This window comes from Trachinotus anak, unplaced genomic scaffold (genome assembly GCF_046630095.1).
Source record: "Trachinotus anak isolate AG129_WGS33_773 ecotype Australia unplaced genomic scaffold, CSIRO_AGI_Tana_v1 ptg000005l, whole genome shotgun sequence".
NCBI classification, from domain to species: Eukaryota; Metazoa; Chordata; class Actinopteri; order Carangiformes; family Carangidae; genus Trachinotus; species Trachinotus anak.
In genome coordinates this window covers 5720943-5740325 of record NW_027273856.1, presented here as the reverse complement: position 1 = coordinate 5740325, position 19383 = coordinate 5720943, and the positions used below count along the sequence as shown (strand labels likewise).

The following is a 19383-nucleotide window of genomic DNA, read 5'->3' as shown; positions in this document are numbered from 1 at the left end:
GAGGAGTCTGGGTCTCACAAAGATAAGGAGAGCATTCCATAAATTGTGTGCCAAAGCTTTGAAAACCATGGTCACCTCACGTTCAAGGGACAGCCAGTCATTTTTGTTCAGGAGTCCTAAGAGCCTGATTGGCCGTATAAGGAAGGAGGACATAAGGATTATAGTGGGTACTGTGGTTTCACCATACAAGGCTCTGAGTTACCAGCTGTATTTTAAAATGGATGCAGAAATTTATTGGAAGCCAGTGCAAAGAGGAAAAAAACAGGCAGCATGTGTGAAAAGCTGAGCAGCTGCATTTTAGACAGTTTGGAGATGGTTCAAAGGAGGTGAAAAAAAGTGTTACAATAATCAAAATGAGAAGAAAGAAAAGCCTGAATAATCATCTCCATTTCAGCCACATGGTCACCACAGATCTTAATTTGGCAATGTTCCTCAGTGCAGTTGATGTTTGGAATTAGATTTTCAGTAGCAGTTATAAGAGCTTATTTGCATTTAACTGAATCCAGCTGCCAGCCATCCAAATCCTGATAGCATCCAAACATCGAAGATACTCCATATTCCTCTGCCAGGTTTCAGTGAGGCACGGAAAGTCCATACTCTCCCTTATAAGTAGGCCTTTGAGGGGCAATATCAAGTTGGCAATGCAGCAAGCATTAAGCGAAGCAATCCTGACAGAGGACTTATCAGGAGCGGCTCCAGCAGTGGCAAGACACAGCGGGGTCAGGTGACGGGTGCTCAGCCCCTAAGGCTGCCTGCCTTCAGCTGTCTTAAGTTTTCATACATGAAGTAAATTGCTTCACATTCTTACACATGGCACCTTCCAGGAAGTAGTCCAAGAAGTGTCTTACCAATGAGATGGCATTTTGGATTTGCTGAATGAGAAAGCAGATTACACAAGATAGCCAGGTTGTAATCAGTTTAATGTATGCTCAGATGCCGTCACAATTCTCTGTCATTGTTATTCTGTCCAAAAAGTTGTGTACAAAGGTTGAAAACGCTTCTTAACAATACAGGTCCGATTTTTAAGAGACATGTCACTTGTAAGAAAAACTTGATATTAGCATCCAAAATAAGCAGGACATTTGGCCTCTAGAGGCCGAAGTCAGAAATATCAGCATCTGCCAGCAAAGTTCATGCAAGTCAATTTATTTCCTGACTGGCAACAAAGTGAAATTCCTTTTGGTATGCACTAATAATGGGTTACTAGAAGAAATAAAGTGAAAGTGTAGATGGTAAGATCTGCTCCAAGATTAGGTATTCAGAATACCACTGTAGTCATACTTCTCCGTGAAATTTCACAGAAGAGATGATGTCCCTTTCATTTAATTCCCAGTGCTACCAGTAGCACTGGCTCCGTGCTATTTGTCATGCACTCACCCCCTCAGTTCCTTATGAGACAATGTTTGTATCCATGCCACGACAACAAGCTTTTTTCCTCATTTACGGGCTGATTCAGTTCAGTACAGTCCTGGGAATCGCTGAGTGGGAAGAAGGCAGTACTTTCCTGCCACTTAGGTTATTGCTTCCTGTCTATTGTGTGGCAGTCACACAGGCATTTTCTTGTTATTCCTTTGTGATCTCTTCCCTTGGTACAGCAGAGATCCAGCAGAACACCAGCTTCTCTTCCTGGTAGGACAGTGACATGTAAATGTAGCCTTTTTTAAGCCCAATTGCAGTTCTCCACTATACTAAACCAAGCACACACCTTGCCCTAATCCTTTTCTTCCTCCTGTGTGCCCAACAGGAGGATATCAGCAGAGTGCAGGCAGGATGCACCATCTTGTCCTGGTTGCATTTCTGGGTCCATAGCTCCACATCTTCTTATTTTAAATACCTCCAAGGAATCAGTCCCATCCATGACGCGCCTCAGAGCGTACCCCTTGGGCCATCCATAAAGAGTAACTTGATAGCAGCTGAAAACCTTGTTTCTGCTGCCCCCTAGTAGTTGAAGTTCTCACCTGGTCATACAAAACTAGTACAACAGGGCACGCTCCTGACCACACTTGTCAGACGTGCAGCAGGCAGGAAGCTTTCAACCAGACGAGGTCAGTAAAGCAAAGGTATTCAGCCTGGTGTTAAGTCACTCTGTAAAAAAGTCCTGGTGAAATTCGCCTACAGTGGAAGTCCAGCTGTACTGCAGGCGTCACTGTGGACACATACATGTCAGGAGGTTTGCTGGAGGACACCATTTTCAGTTACAAGGGCAATTTTGCAGGGCTCAATGGGTTCTGGCACTGGTGTGTACAGACTCCCTGCTGTGGTCTGGAAAAAAAAAAAGAAAAAAAAAAAAAAAAAACAGTGTAATGAGTGTTTATGGACACACAGAGAGAGTAGGCGAGTGGAGCACACACATTCGTATTATTTTTCCTAAAACATACCATAAGTTCTTTGTTTCCGTTCATCATCATCTCCTTGAATATTGCTGAAGGATCTGGTATGGTGGGGCAAAGGATGTTACTGTGCCTACAAACACAAGACAACAAGCATGTCAGTGACAGAAAGCAACAACCGAAATACAATATTTATGTCAACTGGCAGATGTTCTCTCTCAGAATAATGTGTCCATGGGTTTGTTACAAACAGATTACTGTAATATATTTTTCCTGAATTTTACACGGAAAGTACACGGATTTCTGCGATGGCTTACAGCCAATTGTACACTCATTTTAAAGGACCCCTATGCTCAAAAATGTCTTTGGCTTATGTTACTTCACTTAGATGTTTGAATCACGCTGTGCAGAATGATGTATGTGTGTGTATGGTTTGACGTGAGGAAGCTGCTTTTGTAAAGGGGAATTTTCTCCGTGCTTGGGAGCAGGACATCACAAATACTTTGGAAGCCAACTGTGGTCCAAAATGCAAACTAGGCTCCGTCCGTAGTTTTCAAACATCTAGAACAGACTTTTGGAAACAAGGCTGGACCGGTTTTAGTTTGAACTCTTTTGGAAACGATGATGTAGACACACACGGCCGCTCCGTCATTGGGTCATGTCAGCTGCAACTACCAGCGGTGAATCAATTACAGGCATTGCTAACTTTGTTGTCTTTGCTAGCAGCTGTGCAGTTACATTCTGTGTTTTAACGCCACAACTGTCTTTGCCTTTCCTTGCCGTTCGTAGTATTTTGTGCAACTAATCAACTGCAGAGTAGACAATCTGCTTCCTGTTTGCCCCAGCTTGTGCATGCCCAGTGTATGTGAATGGTCATGTATGTATGCGTTTTCAGGTTGTAATAGTTTCAGATACAGAGCTAAAATAGACATCTGGACAGAGATTAGTCTATTATTATAATTATATTATTAGTCGTATTAGTGTGGACGTAGCCTTCCACAAGCGTGACGTGAAAACCAGAATCTTGACCTGAAAACGCAATTTGAAGTGAAGTAGAACACATTTTGTCCCCGGCAGTTGAACTTGACAAGTACCAATTCATATAATTTCAATGAGGAAGAAGGAATAAAGGTGCTTTAAAATACTCAACCAATTATTGAACTTACTTCGCACATTCATACAGATGCACATTCCTTTCCTACACCTCCCCTGTCGATTGTAGCCACCTTGAAATACCTATCTATCTAGCCTGTAGGTGTTTGTCAGTCATTTCCACTCAGACACGCTCTGTTCACTGATTAAACACTAAAGGTCAACCCTTGGCAGCACTCCAGTCAAGTCCAATTAAAACAGCAACTTCCTATCCCTTTTAAATGTCAGTGATGTTGTGGCAGATCTGAAATACTGGTATGGATTACAGTTCTTGCAAAATTAAGCATTAAGCAATTTGGACACGCTGAGGTTCACTTTGTGGCAGATAGGTGAAATTCTCTGACTTGGGTCAACGTTTCTGTTTCTCAAACATACTTCCTGAAGCAGTAGCAGGACAGAATGACAGCGACAAACAGAATGATGGGGATGATAATGGTGACCACAGTCAGTGTCCCATCGCGAGGCCTGTTTGCACCTGTGGAGAACATCAGATAAGCGTTAGTCAGCTTTTGCAAACAATTTCAAGCTTTTTCCTCATGCAAGTGACTCAAACCCCAAACCCAAACCCAATCATTAGATCCTGCAGCGTCACTCTGCTTGCTCAAATTACATTCTGACGGAAACTGTTACAACATGCAAGGGAGTGGAGAAACTAAGTCCCACTGCAACAGTTGCAGCTGGACAAGTCAGCATGTAATTATTTCTCATCAATTTTTACTTTCCCAGTGTAAATCTGTGTTTAATAATAATATTATATTGATATTATATCAATGCCTGAAGCACTGATGATAGTGATTAGAATCCAGATCCAGATCCAGAAACATTCCTTTAACAACCACAGAGCTGTTATGAGGCAAGCAGTGCAGACACATTTTCTGCTTTACATCTGGTGTCTGCTAAAATCTCTTCTTATCCTGACTGAACTATGCACCAGTTCACCAGGAGAAATCAACGGTTTTAATCCTTCATGTTCTTACTTAGCCCAGCCATTAAACATTCACAGCGCTGGTGGAAAAAGTAAGTGAACCCTTGGATTTAATTAATGGTAAAACTTCCTTTGGTAGCAATAACCTAAAACAAGCTTTCTGTAGCTTCTGCCTCAGCTCAGACATGTTCTCGGGATGTGTTGTGTGGGAGGCTCTCTTCGGGTCATTCCACAGCATCTCTGTTAGGTTACGGTCTGGGCCCTGGCTGGGGCTCTCCAAAAGGCAGATTTCCTTCGTTTGAAGTCATTCTGTTGCAGATTTACATCATTGTTTAGGGTCATTGTCCTGCTGCATCATTCAACTTCCACTGAGCTTCAGCTGGCGGACAGCTGTTTAGCTTTTACTCTGGACTTCTTAGCTGAACACGCACGTCTGGGAGAGTAACCATAGAACTAAATCTTTTCCATTTATAGAAAATTTGTCTGACTGTGGACTGTGTGATGATTATCTAAACTCTTTGAGATGACTTCGTAACTCTATCCAGTTCTATCAAGTCAAAGTAGCTGTAACCCATGCCTCCAATCTGGTTTCATTGCTTGGACTCCAGGTTTGCCAACTCCTGACTCCAGTTAGCTTTTGTTATTAGCTGAGGGGGTTTACATACATTTTCCAACCTACACTGTGAACTTTGAATGATGTGTTCAATATGGACAATGAAACAATACAATGATTTCTGTGTTCTTAATTAAAATAGATTGTTCGTAATTGTAATTATGAGCAAACGTAATCTATTTTAAGAACATGTAACCATATTTCAAAGGCCCTATTGGTAAGTTTTGCTGATGTTACATAGCCAGCGATAGCATTGCCAGCTGTTTAATTACCAGTCTCTTTAAGAGCTTCAGACATCATTGCAATTACAAAACAATTATGAGGTTATAATGCATCCTCTGAGCAGCCTGGACAGTGACTCGTTATCAGTAAATGATGAGACGGCTTGAGGGCTAATGGATTAGCATGCTGTTGAGGAAAAGAAAACTCCTAGTTCCAAGTTTGCTGTGGTGGTGTAAGTTTATTGGAGTTCCAGGTCATGGTGAGCCTACCGACACAGAGTGGGTCTGGTATCAGGAACTGCTCTAGAATGCAGGGCCAGAGAACAGATATACCCTGTCCCCAGGTGTGGTCACAGACAGTTCATGAATGGATCGTATAGTGGATGTGTACTGGTTAGTCATGAGCAACAGGTAACTGTCTTACAGGAGGGTGAACTCTGTAGGGGGGCAGGGATGGCTCCCAGACAAGGTCAGAGACAAAGAAACAAAAGGACAAAGGAGTGACACTCAGGTAGTATAGTCAAGGCAGGGGAGCGGAGATGGGGAGGGTACAACATTTGGCATTGTTTTCCCCAGACGTGTAATGGCAAATGTCCCTTCGAAGAAAATGTATGTTGCATATGTAGATTTTCTTCTTCAATGCTAACTTCAGTAGAAGAAAAGAAGTGACAGAAATGGAAGCAAAACAAGAGGATTGCTGTCCACTTCTGGAGACAGCTCTTGGCAAATGAAGGAATAAAGTTTGATGCTGAACTCACAACGTCTCTCTAGACCGGGGGTTGTAAACAGCTGTTGATGCTAATGTTGCTGTTGATGTTAGCAAAACTTACAAATTAAACAAATTTATCCATGCAGATAATTCCAAGGGGTTCAATTTCTTCTTTTTTTGCCACTGTATATTCTAGTATACTGTACAGTTTTGAACAAAATGCTTAAATACAAAATTCAAAATACAAAAGATTTCAAGAATTAGTTGGCTTGAACCTTGAAGATATAAAAACATGATGCAACTATGTCACTTCATACAAATCGTGTTCTGGCGTATTCATAAATGACAAAAATCAGTAAGTAAAATTGGTTGGACAGTTACCATAAATTACGACTTCACTCCAGTTGCTCTTTATTGGTATGCAAGATTCGTCAGTCACGACTCTGAATTGAATCTCGTAAAGGCAGTGTTCATCATAGGGTATCCTGTGGGTGCTCACACCTTTAGACGTCTCTTGTTGTCGCTGAAAAATAGTAAGCACACAGAACCACAGTGTTGCACTTTGTCAGGTATATGGAAACTATGTAGCCTTGATGAAATAAATATGTAGTTGTCTGAATTTAGATAATTAAATAATTCTTAATTATTATTATCAATAATAATTAAAAATATTTTATTTATTATTTAATAAACAGAAACAGACATTTGTAGAAATACACGTTTGCACTCCTGAAATATAACTGAGGTTTCCATTTGTTTTCCATTATCAACATTGCAAAATGGCCAAATGCAATAATCAAATCAAAGGAACTGCAATTTTTTTTAAATAAAGGTAAAATTTGTAAAATGGTATGTCACAACATACCATAAATGAAGCATTGTCATGCTACAGATCAGGCCTACAAATCATAATCATCATGATATGATTTTTTTTTTTTTTTTTTGCATATTGTTCTGGCCTAATTTGTGGTATTTGCAACTGATCCACTCAATACTTAAATGTGAAAACATATCAGTGTAGCAAATGTAAAACCCCGATACAGAAAAAAGGATAAACAGTGAAATTTGACAACTTACTATGGGCTGGTTGCATTGTGTATAGTTGAACTGGTATTTCCAACAGCTGTTCTTGAACTCGGGAGTCATCCAGCTCAGGTAGAGGTGATGCTTTTCTCTTGTGATGTTCAGCTTTGGTAAAGGTACTGCTGCAGAGATTGTAAAAGGACAAAAAAAGGAAAATCCAATGTTTTAGTTAAAGCAACAAAAAACTAAAAACATGATTCAGTCCCAGGTAATTCAAAGGATTTTAACAGCAGATGTTTTATATTTATTTTCACAATATGTAATGACATCAACAATAAATCATTAAAGATAACACCAACCAAGTGACGTGTTAGATGTTCTAAAGGTGCTTTCTATAGTTTCAGTCTCCACAAGAATACAGATGTCCTGAAAATTCCCACCAGGAACTTCCAGGTAACAACCCCTCCTTATTCCACTGCTGTAATATTGACGGCAGTCTTTTAAATTGTTTATGAATTCCTCAGAAGTTCCACAACTCCTGCAATGACAAAATGGGAGGCGATGAGAGAAGTCATCATTATCATCATCATCATCATCATCACCATCAGTGGTATGCATTTCACCAAAATAAAAAACACCAATTATCTTAGTCCCCCTCTGTTCTCAGTGACTATGGATGCTGCAATTCCTTTAATTGCCACTAGATGTCCTCGCAGCTTACTGTAATGTTTCTGTAGCCTGACAACTGTTGCTACATTCATGCAATTGACAACACTGTCAGCACTGAATGAAGCATAGAAATCCCATCCACATGTTTTCACCCTGCACAGCTGAGGGCCAGATGAGCACTTTGATGCTTTGATTCTTCCATCTGTTGTTAAGGGAAATGTGAGGTCCCTGGAGAATACAATGGACAAGCTTGGTGCGCTGTCTTAAGACCCAGCAACAACATCTGAATTGCAGAATGATGTGCTTTACTGAGACTGTAACTCCACCAATCAAAGAAAGGAGGGCGGACTGCAGTGCTTGTGAACAACAGACCACGCAATCCCAAACATTCGAAGAGTTAAGTCTCTGTAGCGATGGACAGGAGGCAGAGAGAGACCTGGTGATCTTTTGTTAATATATAGGTATAGGTATAGGTATAACTTGGCCTACGTAACATTACGGGGGCAGATGTGGGCCACCAGCATCTTTGAGATTTTCAAATGGGCCATGAGTTGGAAAAGGTTGGGAACCACTGCTCTACACCATGCCTCTCTGCTGTGTCTGTACACAGGACTCCTCTGACAGAATAATCTATATTCTGGCACTAAATTCATGTTTTTCCTGACTTCATGTGTCGGCTGAAGAGCTAAATGCAGTAAACACAGAAATGAGATACGAATGGATACCTTTCTGCACAACTGACTCCCGAAAGAGAAACTATAGGTTCCAGGCTGGTCATTCTATGCTTATCCCTTTTTTTTTTTTTTTTACATGCTGATAAACTTTGGATGATAATATCCCAATGCACACTCTATAATAGCTAATAAATATTATTACATTTAGATAACATAGATACATTTAGAGACATAGTGTCTTATTTACTTTGGCTGTTGCTGCAATTCTCACCTGTAGGAGAGCTTCGGGTCAAGAGACGTATTTACTGGGATCCAGGAACAGTCCATTCCTTTGGGATCAATGACACATCTGAAGTCATCCATCATTTTAGCTGTGTAGGACAAAAACAAAGGCGTCACCCACATACACATAGGAGGATTCAAGTCTGACTCAAAAGCATCATAATGGAGGAGAGGATGGAGAAAATGATTGATTAAGAGGATGTAAATTATTGTATTCTGGTCATGTCAGCTCTCTGATTCTTACCGCGTGGCTTTGAGCTGCCAATGGTTATGCTCGCATCTGTGCTTCCATTCCAGTCAGCACAGGACCCAAAGCAGAGGGCGCAAATGGTGTACGTCCACTCATCAGAACCCATTTCTTCTGTGACAAGAGTGTCCGTGAAATTTCTCCACTCTGTGCGCTGCAAAAACAACATGGGTTTTAATGACACATATCGAAACGCGTCTTTTTCCTCCAAGCGCCGAGGGCTGGAGGTCCATTGTTAAAAATAATTTAAGTCAGAAAGTTACAAATCCTGCAAGCTGCTTTTTTTTTTTTTTTTTGCAGCATTACAGGCTTTACACAGCTGCCATCTTTCAAATTCCATGAAACCTCAGACGACTGAGACTTAACTGCTGAACACTGACATTGCATATTCTTTGTCCTGTGGGTTTCATATCCAAACAACATAAATTACTGTTGTAATTTGATAAAATAAAATTTCTTCTTCTTCTTCTTCTTCTTATTATTATTAGTATTCCCAGAGCAAGGAAATTTGTGTTACAGCACAGTAGCGAGAGTGTAAACAGAAGTAACAAATAATATTGACGTTGCACTGTTTCTACACTGATACTGCACATTTGTTGTGAGTGATTTCCGGAGGACAGTGTTCACTGTGACGTCTGACGGCAGCAGGGAGGAAGGACCTGCACCACACTGTTACAACACAGGCATTGTGTAAAAAATGTTTGTTTCCAAACAAAAGCCAAGAAAGAAAAAGAAAAACACAGCTCTGATGAAATCACTATTACATAATCTCTTATTTCTTTAGATTTACGAGAGCTCTCTCCAAAGCCATGTAGGGCAATACACAACCAGCTGAGTAGTGGTCATAATGAGTAAATTAAATTGGACTTGTAAGATCAGTGGCATGTCCCTTTAAGTGAAACCAATGACTTGCCTGGAATCAATCTGAAGAAACTGTGTTTTACTGGTTGACAGTAATGTCATTTGGCACACCGCTTGTGATCTGCAGCTAATCACCTACATCTGTCTAATAGTGAACTGATATTGCTGCATGGGGACCCCAGGACCTCCCCAACCATACATAGAGACCCAGATTTACCCTGTTTCCTTTGTCATCCCCCTTCCGCCCAGACTCATATTTGATGTCGCATCCCTCTGGCAGATTGCTGGGCTTCTGCCAGGACCAGGACACGTTCACGGTGAAGGGGTCGAGCCACTCGTAGGACAGGTTTGTTGGCGGAGGGAGGTGATCTGTGGGAGAAGAAATGAAAAAGGAGAAATTACCCTCACCTTTACAGAAGCAACCACAATGGTTCCCTATTAGTTCCAGCAACCACTGAATTATGTCCTCACGTTGACTGAATGGCTTTAATCACACACGCCACACCTGTCTCATTAAATAACGAGCAGAATCTGCAAGTCCTCTGACAAATACAAGGTCTGAAGCCTTTTTCCGGATAGGGGGGAAAGGGATGTTCATTTTCGCCCAGGGGTGCTCTTAGGAGTTTCATCTAACCGCGATTAGCCATTTATATAAAGTTGAAAATGTAAAGTAAGATTTCCATAGGTATATTTCGGTTTTGCTGATGCACTGTACAAGACCACTCTTCCGGCTGCCTCCTGAGCAAAGCCGCGTCAGCGCAGCGCGACAGCGCAGCGCGTTAGCGCAGCGCGTCCGGGGCTTTCGTTGCGTGTCTATTCTCAAATAACGGTAGTTGATCAGTAACCAGAGAGGAATGAAAGGCCTCATAAAGACCTGTCTTTAGCTGCTCTATCGAAAGGCCCAGTAAATTACTTTTATGACCATCTCATAAAACAATACAGGCTGTATTAAATAGCCTACAATAATAGTGTCCACTCTAAAAATGAAGCCTCTTCACTGTGCCAGCTTTGAGAGAATCCAGGCAAAATCACCTGCAACCTCGATGATCCTTCTGTTTGACCCCCCCGGTTTGGCTTAGTGAGACACACTAAGATGAGTTCATGGATGTGAAGAGAACAGAGCAGGAATAAGGCCACAGTGGAGTCTTCAACACACAGGAAAACTTTCAATGAGACGTCAAATGTGTTTTGCCCTAAAGGTGGACGGGTCTTGATCTTTTCTAACAGACTATAGATAAAAAAAAAAAACAAGCAGAAGAAGTGAGTCCAGTCAATAATGTGCACTCTGGATATATTTTAGATCTTTTACTCTCCCTCTTCGTGAGCGACCGGTCGTGGTGAAGGTGTGTGTATTTGGTGCGTTCACTTCCTAGAAGTGAGAATGATTTATCAGCCTGGACAGGGGCCCGGGGCAGCACACCGAGGCTCTCACGTCACCGCCTTGTGAAACACCTTTTATAACCGTGACTCACTCGGGCTCAGCTCCTTATACAGCGCCGTGGCTGGGGGGCCGGGGGGTCCGCACCGTAATGCCGAAATAGAGGCGCCACACTGAATCAAAACTGGGGGAAGAGCCGCGGTGTGTAAAACATCATTACTGGGCAGAGACAGAACAAAACAATATTCTTAAACCAAACTCGACGGGAAAGGCTTCGTGGGGATGAGGAAATGCCAGTTTAATCATGTCTGAGCTTGTTTTGTTGGTTTTTTCCTTCTTTCTTCTTTGAAAACGTCTTCGCTCGACTCTCAAGTCTTTTTCAGTGTCAGAAGTTAAACTGTCCAGAGGATGAAGGGTCAGGGCTACAGTCAGGGACTGCACAGTAAATGCTGGAAAATCAGAATGAAGTAAAACCACAGTATGAGTCAGTGAAACAGAAGACAGGAAACCCACGGGGGCAATGAACAGCTCATCCTCACGCTGGCAAAACTAAACGGACGCTTTCATCTCCGAGCGCGTCCGACATACCCAGCGCGTTCAGGGCCGCGAGGAGCGGTTCCAGCGTCGCGGGTTGACCGTGCGCTCCCGTCATCTCACACGAGCCAACCACTAACTGGCGCAGGCATGAAGATAATAAGGAAACCTGGTAATTAGCGTGAGTGTCTACCTGCATGACAGTGGAGCACCGTTGCCAGTGCGCTGCATATTGACAAGGCAAAAAACTCCCAAGTGAAAGTCATGTTGTCCTGGACCGTCGGAGCGGTTATTCCATCTGGCAGCGGGTCAGCTCCCTCGATCCCCCGGGGGTCCCCGGACAGAAGTTAGTGCTCCTGCACCAGAGGCAAACACCGGGGACGGAGTGATGCAAAGGGTCAAAACGGAGAACAGGGGAAAAAATATAAGAAAAGGGGCCACAGGGGCAAGCCGCGGATAAACACAACAAACGCACCTTGACTGCCAGTGGCGCTGCGGTGTCCGCCGAGCCTGCCGGGAACTGAGGGGCGGGGCCGCTGTAAGGAGTGGGAGGGAAGCCGTGATGACAGCGCGGGAATAAGGGTGACTCAGTGGGAATGATGAACCGCTTCGACTTACCCCGTGCAGACAGTGAGAGGGCCGGGGGCGCACAGCCCCCCCCCCCCCCCGTCGCTCCCGGCGCCGAGGCGGACGGCGCATGCGTTGCGATCTTAAGTGCGATATCACAAACCAGCGAGTATCTATCCACTCGTCCAGGAAGTCGTCAGGGTCTAAATGAGTCTGTGAATCATTAGGCTGATTATCTGTGTGGTAATGGCTCTGTGCAGCAACAAGCACAGAGAGTGGACAAACTGATGGGCCAAGGCCAGGAAAACAAAACTGAGACAGCGTAGGTCCTGGGCCCAGCTGTGCTTGTTGAAGCCCCACGACGAGCTCGATCCTCTCACCCACATAGCAAAACAAATGCGGCTCGCACTTGGGCCACATGCTTGTCTTCCTCTGGCCCGGTACATGCCCCAAATCTGGCCCATATGCAGTTTGAATTGAAGATGCTACTGTGCGTCCACATCTGGACCAATGTCGGTGCACACACAGGTCAGTTAATAACAGGAGGATACCAGCCAGACTCTGCCCAGTTATGGAAGTATGGTATATGGGCCAGACTTGGGCCAAGGACCCAGGCGTACACTATGTTGGACCAGAAGTTTAATTTTGCTGGGTAACACCCAACTCCTCTTAGAAGAAATACACTGTATGACCCAAATGATGCAGGCACATAGCTTTATGTAAGTTAAGCCCTTTAATTCCATCTAATTGAAATCTCAGGGTACTGCATGTTAATAGAAAGTTAATCATGAGGCTGGATGTCTTATTTCGAAGATGTCTTATCTACACAGTTTGGGTCAGGCTAAAAAAAACAAAAAAACAAAACAATGGTTCCTACACTATTACATCTTTCATTAGGCCCTACCTGCCTCCTAAATCCACCTCTTTCAAACCTCACATTCCCAGTTTGCAATGCAGGAGCATGACATTTGAATTCTCAAGCCCAAAATGTTGATTTGTTTTTTCAGACTTTGAAGAGCTCCTCCAGGACCAAAGAATAAGTTATACAAAATTATACAACTGTTTTGGTCGGTGGAGTAGTACTCATCACGACAAGTAAACTCCTCTAAAATCAGTGGAGTTTCCCTTTAATGCCACAAAGACAGTGTTGTTATAGTTACAACTTTTGTTGTTGGCACTGTTCCTCTTTCAACATACTGCCCAAAAACACCAACTCCATAATGAAAGAATTAGTTTTCCCAGAACTTGACTGGCACGGAGATGCGACGTCAACCCCATCCCACACCTTCATGGTGACGTGGAGCTCAGACTGAATGGAAACACACATTCAGTGTCCACTTTCACTGTGGCCAGGTTCCCAAACATTGTGGATTGGGAACAACATGTGAGGTACATGTGAGGTGTGTGTGTGTGTGTGTGTGTGTGTGTGTGTTTGAGAGGCTTTTAAAGCTACTTTTTCTCCAGTTGGCAAAATAATCAAACCACAAGGTCCATTTTAGTGGCCGTTGTGGAGCTTTCAGTCGTATCACACAATCTTCCTCTGCAGATTTTGAGGACTCCTCCATCATCTTGGCTCAAAAGTTGATAGTGAAGTCCATGACAACCTGGGCTCCTTTGCAGAGGAAGCCTTCATGAAAGCTCCAGAAGAGCCACTAAACTGACGTCAGGGTGTGATTGTTTTGTCAATGACTAACCTCAAGCTCAGTAGCTTTTCCATGTTTTATTGGAAAAAGGCTTTACAAAGTAATTTTGACAGGCAGCAGCACTTTAGTATACAATGCAGTAAAAATGCAAAAAAAAAAAATCTCTCTGCTGGACAGATTTTGGACTGAACACGAGTCCAAAACGTTACAACTATAAATACATACATACATACAGTACGTACAAACATACATGGATACAGAATTCAATGTACAGCATGAGAACAAATTATGTACATCTGCTTAAATACTATTCATCTATCTGCTAATTTCAGTGTAGCACTTGTGAAATACTGTAAAATAACCAGCACGTGATGGTTGTTATCCATTGAGATAAAGGAGTCTCTTCAGAAGGCAGAGCGCAAAGGCACCGGATCGAAACCCAGATGAGGGGAACTCGTCGCACACTCGCCGTCGAAGCAAACACAACCACACTGCCGTGATGAGTGCGTCCCAGCCTCAAACGTCTACAGGCTATAAGATGAGCCCACAGGGAATACTGTGTCAGTGATTGTTGCAAAGCTCTGATAGAATTTATAATCATCTTCTCTGGTTTGACATTATTCATTACAAATCTATAACACACTGTTATAACCAATAGATTATTTTATTTTTTTTAACATGTACAATTTAATTGAGCTACTTATAAGAAACCAAAACCTTGAGAGCAGCTTTATCACATAGCTGTTACACACTGCCCTGAGGTCTGTCTCTCCTCTTTACATTTGAAACAGACTGAGGAGGCTTTTACATTAGTCATTAAAGAAACAGGGTAGTAACTTTGGCCCAGCGCTCACTATAAGCTGCTGCTCAGACGTGACTTATCTGTTTATCACAATCTGTAAACCTGGCTGGAATGTGCTGCTGGCCTATAAACACCAACCCTTAGCTTGCCAGAGTGTCTCAGTGCTTTCGGTTTGGATGCCTGCTACAGAACCAGTTAAGTTGGGATATTGATCATCCTGCCAGAGACGCACAAAGACTGTGGAACGATGCTCTTGTCTTCTAAAAAGTGTCGTGTCCTGCATAGATCTGAGGGGGAACACTGCAGAGAGAGGACGGGAAGAAATCAAATGCTTTAGTACAGTGTCTCTCTCTAAAGGAACGACAGTCAATCCTGCAGTTTGTCGCCAAGGCAGAAAAAAAAGTGCAATGCAACCTAGCATGACTCAGCATAACACGTGAACCTGACATGCTGACATTTAGTTTGTGTTGCCGCGATACATTCTCTGAAATACTGCTGCTGTGTCTTGAATATCATATCCAACTGCTCTACTGTGATCTTTCACCCGGACCATCTACTGCCAGATGGCGTCTTCGCCGGGGTGCGTTTAGGGCAAAGCGTAACTGAGGGGCAGGGGGCATGACAGTGACAGCTGCCCCGTTCTCATCCTGTCCAGGTCCTGAAGGGAGGAGGTGAGAGGATATACATAGAGGAGGATGGCAGGGGCGCAGAGGGGTGGAGGTCAGCCCAGGTCGGTGGACATCCCGCTGATGGCACGAAACACGTGAAGCGAGTTTTGCAACAGCGAGCGCATCATATCCTCCTGGTAGATCTGGGGGTCGAAGGAAAACACGGACAGGATGAGTGTCAGCTCGGACACAAAGACAAAGGGCAGAAAAACACACACACACACACACACACACACACACACACACACACGCCAAACTCAAATGCACAGGCTGATAGGATGAGACAAACTATGGCTTTCAACACATATAATACTGAAGGGAGAAACATGTTTATAGGATGAAATACATAAAACAAAGCTATTAGAGTATCACGTCTATAATTACATGTTTTTATTACAACAAACATAAATATGACCATGACATTCATGCAGAAATCACACACACAGTATTCCCGGTTGCTGTGTGTAAAGTCACGTTGTCCTTGCCGCCACTTACTGTTTTGTTTTTTAAATTCTTTTATCAGAGAAAATCATATCTTCTATCTCTCTGATCTCTGATTACCGTGTTGTTTTGCACAAGCTCTCTTTTTACACGCTCCACCACTGTGGCAGCACGATAATCAGACTGGGTTGCTTTATTCTTTTGATTTTTTTTTTTTTTTTTTTTTTTAATTCCATTAGATTCGGGAACAGATCTGAGTTGTGGGTGATGAATTAGAGGTCTGGGACTAGGTTTCCACTGCTGCTACTTCTGTTTGTAGTTGCAGTTACTAAACACTTGCATGTACTCCAATCAAACAGCTGCTGCTGAAGCTGAGACGTGTGCAGCAGCAGTCCACAGGGTGAAATGAGGTGAAAGATATTTGTATATTTGACTTTTATTTAATTCATTTTGTGTTTTTGTTGCACTTATGCATGAAATCAACACAAGCACTTTCATTTATTTGGTGCAGAGCAGTTCACGAAACCCTTTAAGGTTACACTTGTCGGTTTGATTTCAAACAGCTTGTGTTACACATCATGCCACACAGTGCGCAGGATGATTTAATGACGCGTTGTTATTATACTGTTCTCTGAAGAACAGATCTGGTTATCATTCATGCAGCTGGAGAGCAATTATAAAAATGGCTGCTCATTTATCTCCATCATCCTCATCTCAAACCAAAAGCAAGAACATGAAAGTTATAAAAACAAAATAATCTGTTACAAACGGACTGTCTGCTTAAAATTGTAACCACTATATTGTCAATAAAGTTATCAAATAAAGTTGTTGCTGGAGTGTCGTCACACGCTTCCCCTTATCCATACACTTTAGAGGTAGGTGCCAGAAATGTGTCCTCTGCTGGTTGTAAGTTATGAAGGCTGTCACAGGACATGTATGTACTTTAAAGGTCCCATGTTTTACACTTTTCTTGGGTTTTATTTGAGTCTCTCTTCTGATTGGCTGACTGTTAACAAAAATCTTGCAAGGTTGGATGGTGGGTCCAGGTGGGTGGGGCTTGGGGCATGGCTGAGAGCAGTGACTGCTTTGTAGTGACATCACAAAGTTACAGAAGTTCTGACGGCTCGTTTCAAGGCTCAGTTTCTGAATACAGGCTGTGTGCATTTCTCTGTGGACTGAGGCTTTGATACTTTCAAAGTATTAATATAGAACCTAGACCTGCTTTATTATCAAAAAAAGACATGGAAATCTCACTTTATACAATATGGGACCTTTAAGTGATTCCTGATTTGCAACATCAAATGTTTCCACATGACAGGCTTTCACCCATGCAATGTCTAAGCTTAAATAACTCAGAGTTGATTCTGGTACAACTTGCCATAGATGCAATCTTCACTAAACTAAACTCTGCCAAAGCCACACTAAAGTCTCCTGCAGTAACAAGGCCTCAACTAAACACATATGGGGAGATAAAACGGGATACAGTACAAGACCTTCTTTAAAAAGATCAAACAGAAATCATCATAAATCATGTGGAAACTCAGCTTCTGCAAAATCATGCTAGCTGTATCCCAGCTGAGTCTTATCTGAGACTTTATTCAGGTTATCTGAGAATATATGAATCTCCTGCAGTTTCCTTTCAACTTTTTCAACACTCTTGCACGTTTTTTTTTCTTTTCTGTATCTGTTTGTAGCTTCCTCCATTTCTAAATGATAAAAACGAGATTCCGTCTTTGCTCCAGAGGAGACAGGTTTTACTACTGCAACCACAAGCTCAGAGACAAAGAGGTGCTGGCAGAAACATGGGCAGGCGTGTTTGTTTGCCAGCGTCCTGGTTTATTTTGGAAGTAACCGAGGTAGCAGTGCACCTACTACCAGCATGTAGTTTTTTTTACGTGTGTCCACATGCAAATGTTCGATCCCTCAACCAGGATGCTCGCGTGTATGTAAACAGAATTTGATTAGTGGCATCTCTCATTTGCAAGCGTTTTCAACACCATCCTCAGTGCCAGCTTCTGAAGTGTAAAAAAATGTTCATGTCTAACGAAAGAGTGACAAGACAAGTTTGTCAAAGGACGGGTTCAAACACTAACGTCACACCTCACCGGGTCTCCCAAACCCACTTTCAGCCTCTGGATGCCTTGTTAAGATCTTTACATTGAAATGAAGTTGCTGCTTTTGCCTGACTCATTATTTTATCGTCACTTGTTTATAATTAAGGCCAGACTTATCTTAACGACCCGTTTTTAAAGCGTCTCCATTCTGATTGCTGTTTTTAATTTTCGTATCCAAAGATTACCTTTGCATTCAAACCAGAACAGTTAATTCACACACATCAAAAAAGAGCAAAAAAAAAAAAAAAAAAAAGACAAAGTGAGGCTTTCATACACTTTATGATCACATTACCTGTTTTTCCTTAAAGCTACAGGTCAGCACAATGGAGAGAAAAAGTCACACCAGTTAGTTTGATAAGATCAGGCAACAAAACACAACCTGACGATGCCAGTAGAACCTGAGATAGTTATGTTGTAATACAACCATGACACATTCCACTGATGGGAAGGGACCAAAAAAAATACTATGCAATCTTATTGAGCAACGGAGAGGCTGTTTACCCTCCCCTACATACAAAATGACTGCAACATAAGATTTAAGGAAAGGGGCAGACGAGTGTGAGAGCCATCTTTTGTGACACTGGGAATCAGTTTTCCAGGAAATGTTCGATAGGAAATTGATGCCTAAATTACCTAAGCTTTCCGCTGCAGCTCCTAATGACTCACTTCAAGTCTGCTCATGACCAGTGTTGAAAGAATCAAGAAGTGTCTGCAAGTTATTTTTGAGGGTCTACACAGTTACGGTAAAATATTAGGCAATTCTGAAGCCTTTGTGAAATCACGCCTACAGTATATTTATGAAAAACAACCAGCAGCTTCAATACAGTCTTTCCGTGCCAGTTATGTTCCCCTGGTAAAAGTGGATCACATTTGTTTACTGCTTGTTGCGTTTCGCTGCTCTTTAAACCCCACTCTGATCGCTGGCACTGTGAGTTAATCACATAAATAAACCACAGTTCAATGAACTTAAACTTCGCTGCAGCTCGAGGCAGTTACAGCTACAATAACACAGTAGACGATCATAAAAATGTGTCAAAAACAGATGTGAATTGAGGACAGAGAATAATGTTATGGACAGGATTTGAAATCTAAATGGTGATTTTAATGTATGTGTGGTTTCAGTTGGCTACATTTACATTGTTTGCACTTGTACTGATTCTCGACACGCCTCATGGTAGACGATAATCTGATTAACATGCCTTTTATATGGAGCACGGCTCACTATAATGCAGCCGTAATGGGATTCTGCAGTGGTTTAATAACACTATAGATCATCTCAAAGGGTCAGTTCACACAAATGAAGAAAAAAACATACTTTGTCATTTAAAGCTATAACATGTAACTTACATTATCCCAATTTTTCCAAGCAATTCTCAAACCTAGAAAAATATGCGATTTTAATTTTAATCTGTTCCATTAAGTCGCCTGTCAATGGCAACATATCCCCTATGCTAATGTGTGGGTGTTGTGGTTGCCTGACAAGCTCAGAATTGACTTTTATCCTGCTTTAAGTCACATTTTTTTTACATA

The 19383-nt window shown here is 42.3% G+C and overlaps 2 protein-coding genes across 5 annotated transcripts in view; both read right to left on the bottom strand.

Moving 5' to 3' along the window:
• Positions 1-903: 903 nt before the first annotated feature.
• LOC139621487 (interleukin-13 receptor subunit alpha-1-like) lies at positions 904-12301 on the bottom strand. Of its 2 annotated transcripts, none has more exons than XM_071478030.1 (10): positions 11812-12301; positions 9924-10075; positions 8843-8999; positions 8588-8687; positions 7333-7511; positions 7028-7155; positions 6332-6473; positions 3858-3957; positions 2379-2463; positions 904-2262 (listed from the first exon to the last, which is right to left on the bottom strand). In XM_071478030.1, exons 1-10 carry the CDS (start codon positions 11882-11884, stop codon positions 2164-2166), a joined length of 1215 nt encoding a protein of 404 aa, XP_071334131.1. In that variant the 5' UTR covers positions 11885-12301; the 3' UTR covers positions 904-2163. The 2 variants fall into 2 exon arrangements, with proteins under 2 accessions (XP_071334131.1, XP_071334132.1); XM_071478031.1 differs by having other exon boundaries at positions 7028-7152; positions 11812-12162.
• A 1589-nt stretch (positions 12302-13890) lies between these two features.
• The window catches only part of dock11 (dedicator of cytokinesis 11), a 75661-nt gene continuing 70168 nt past the window's right edge, over positions 13891-19383 (bottom strand). For 2 of the 3 annotated variants that reach the window (XM_071478024.1, XM_071478025.1), the window contains one exon: positions 13891-15441. In XM_071478024.1, the coding sequence (XP_071334125.1) occupies positions 15352-15441 (90 nt within the window). In that variant the 3' untranslated portion in view covers positions 13891-15351. The remainder of the gene's footprint in view (positions 15442-19383) is intronic. The other variant, XR_011691004.1, reaches the window with a different exon arrangement.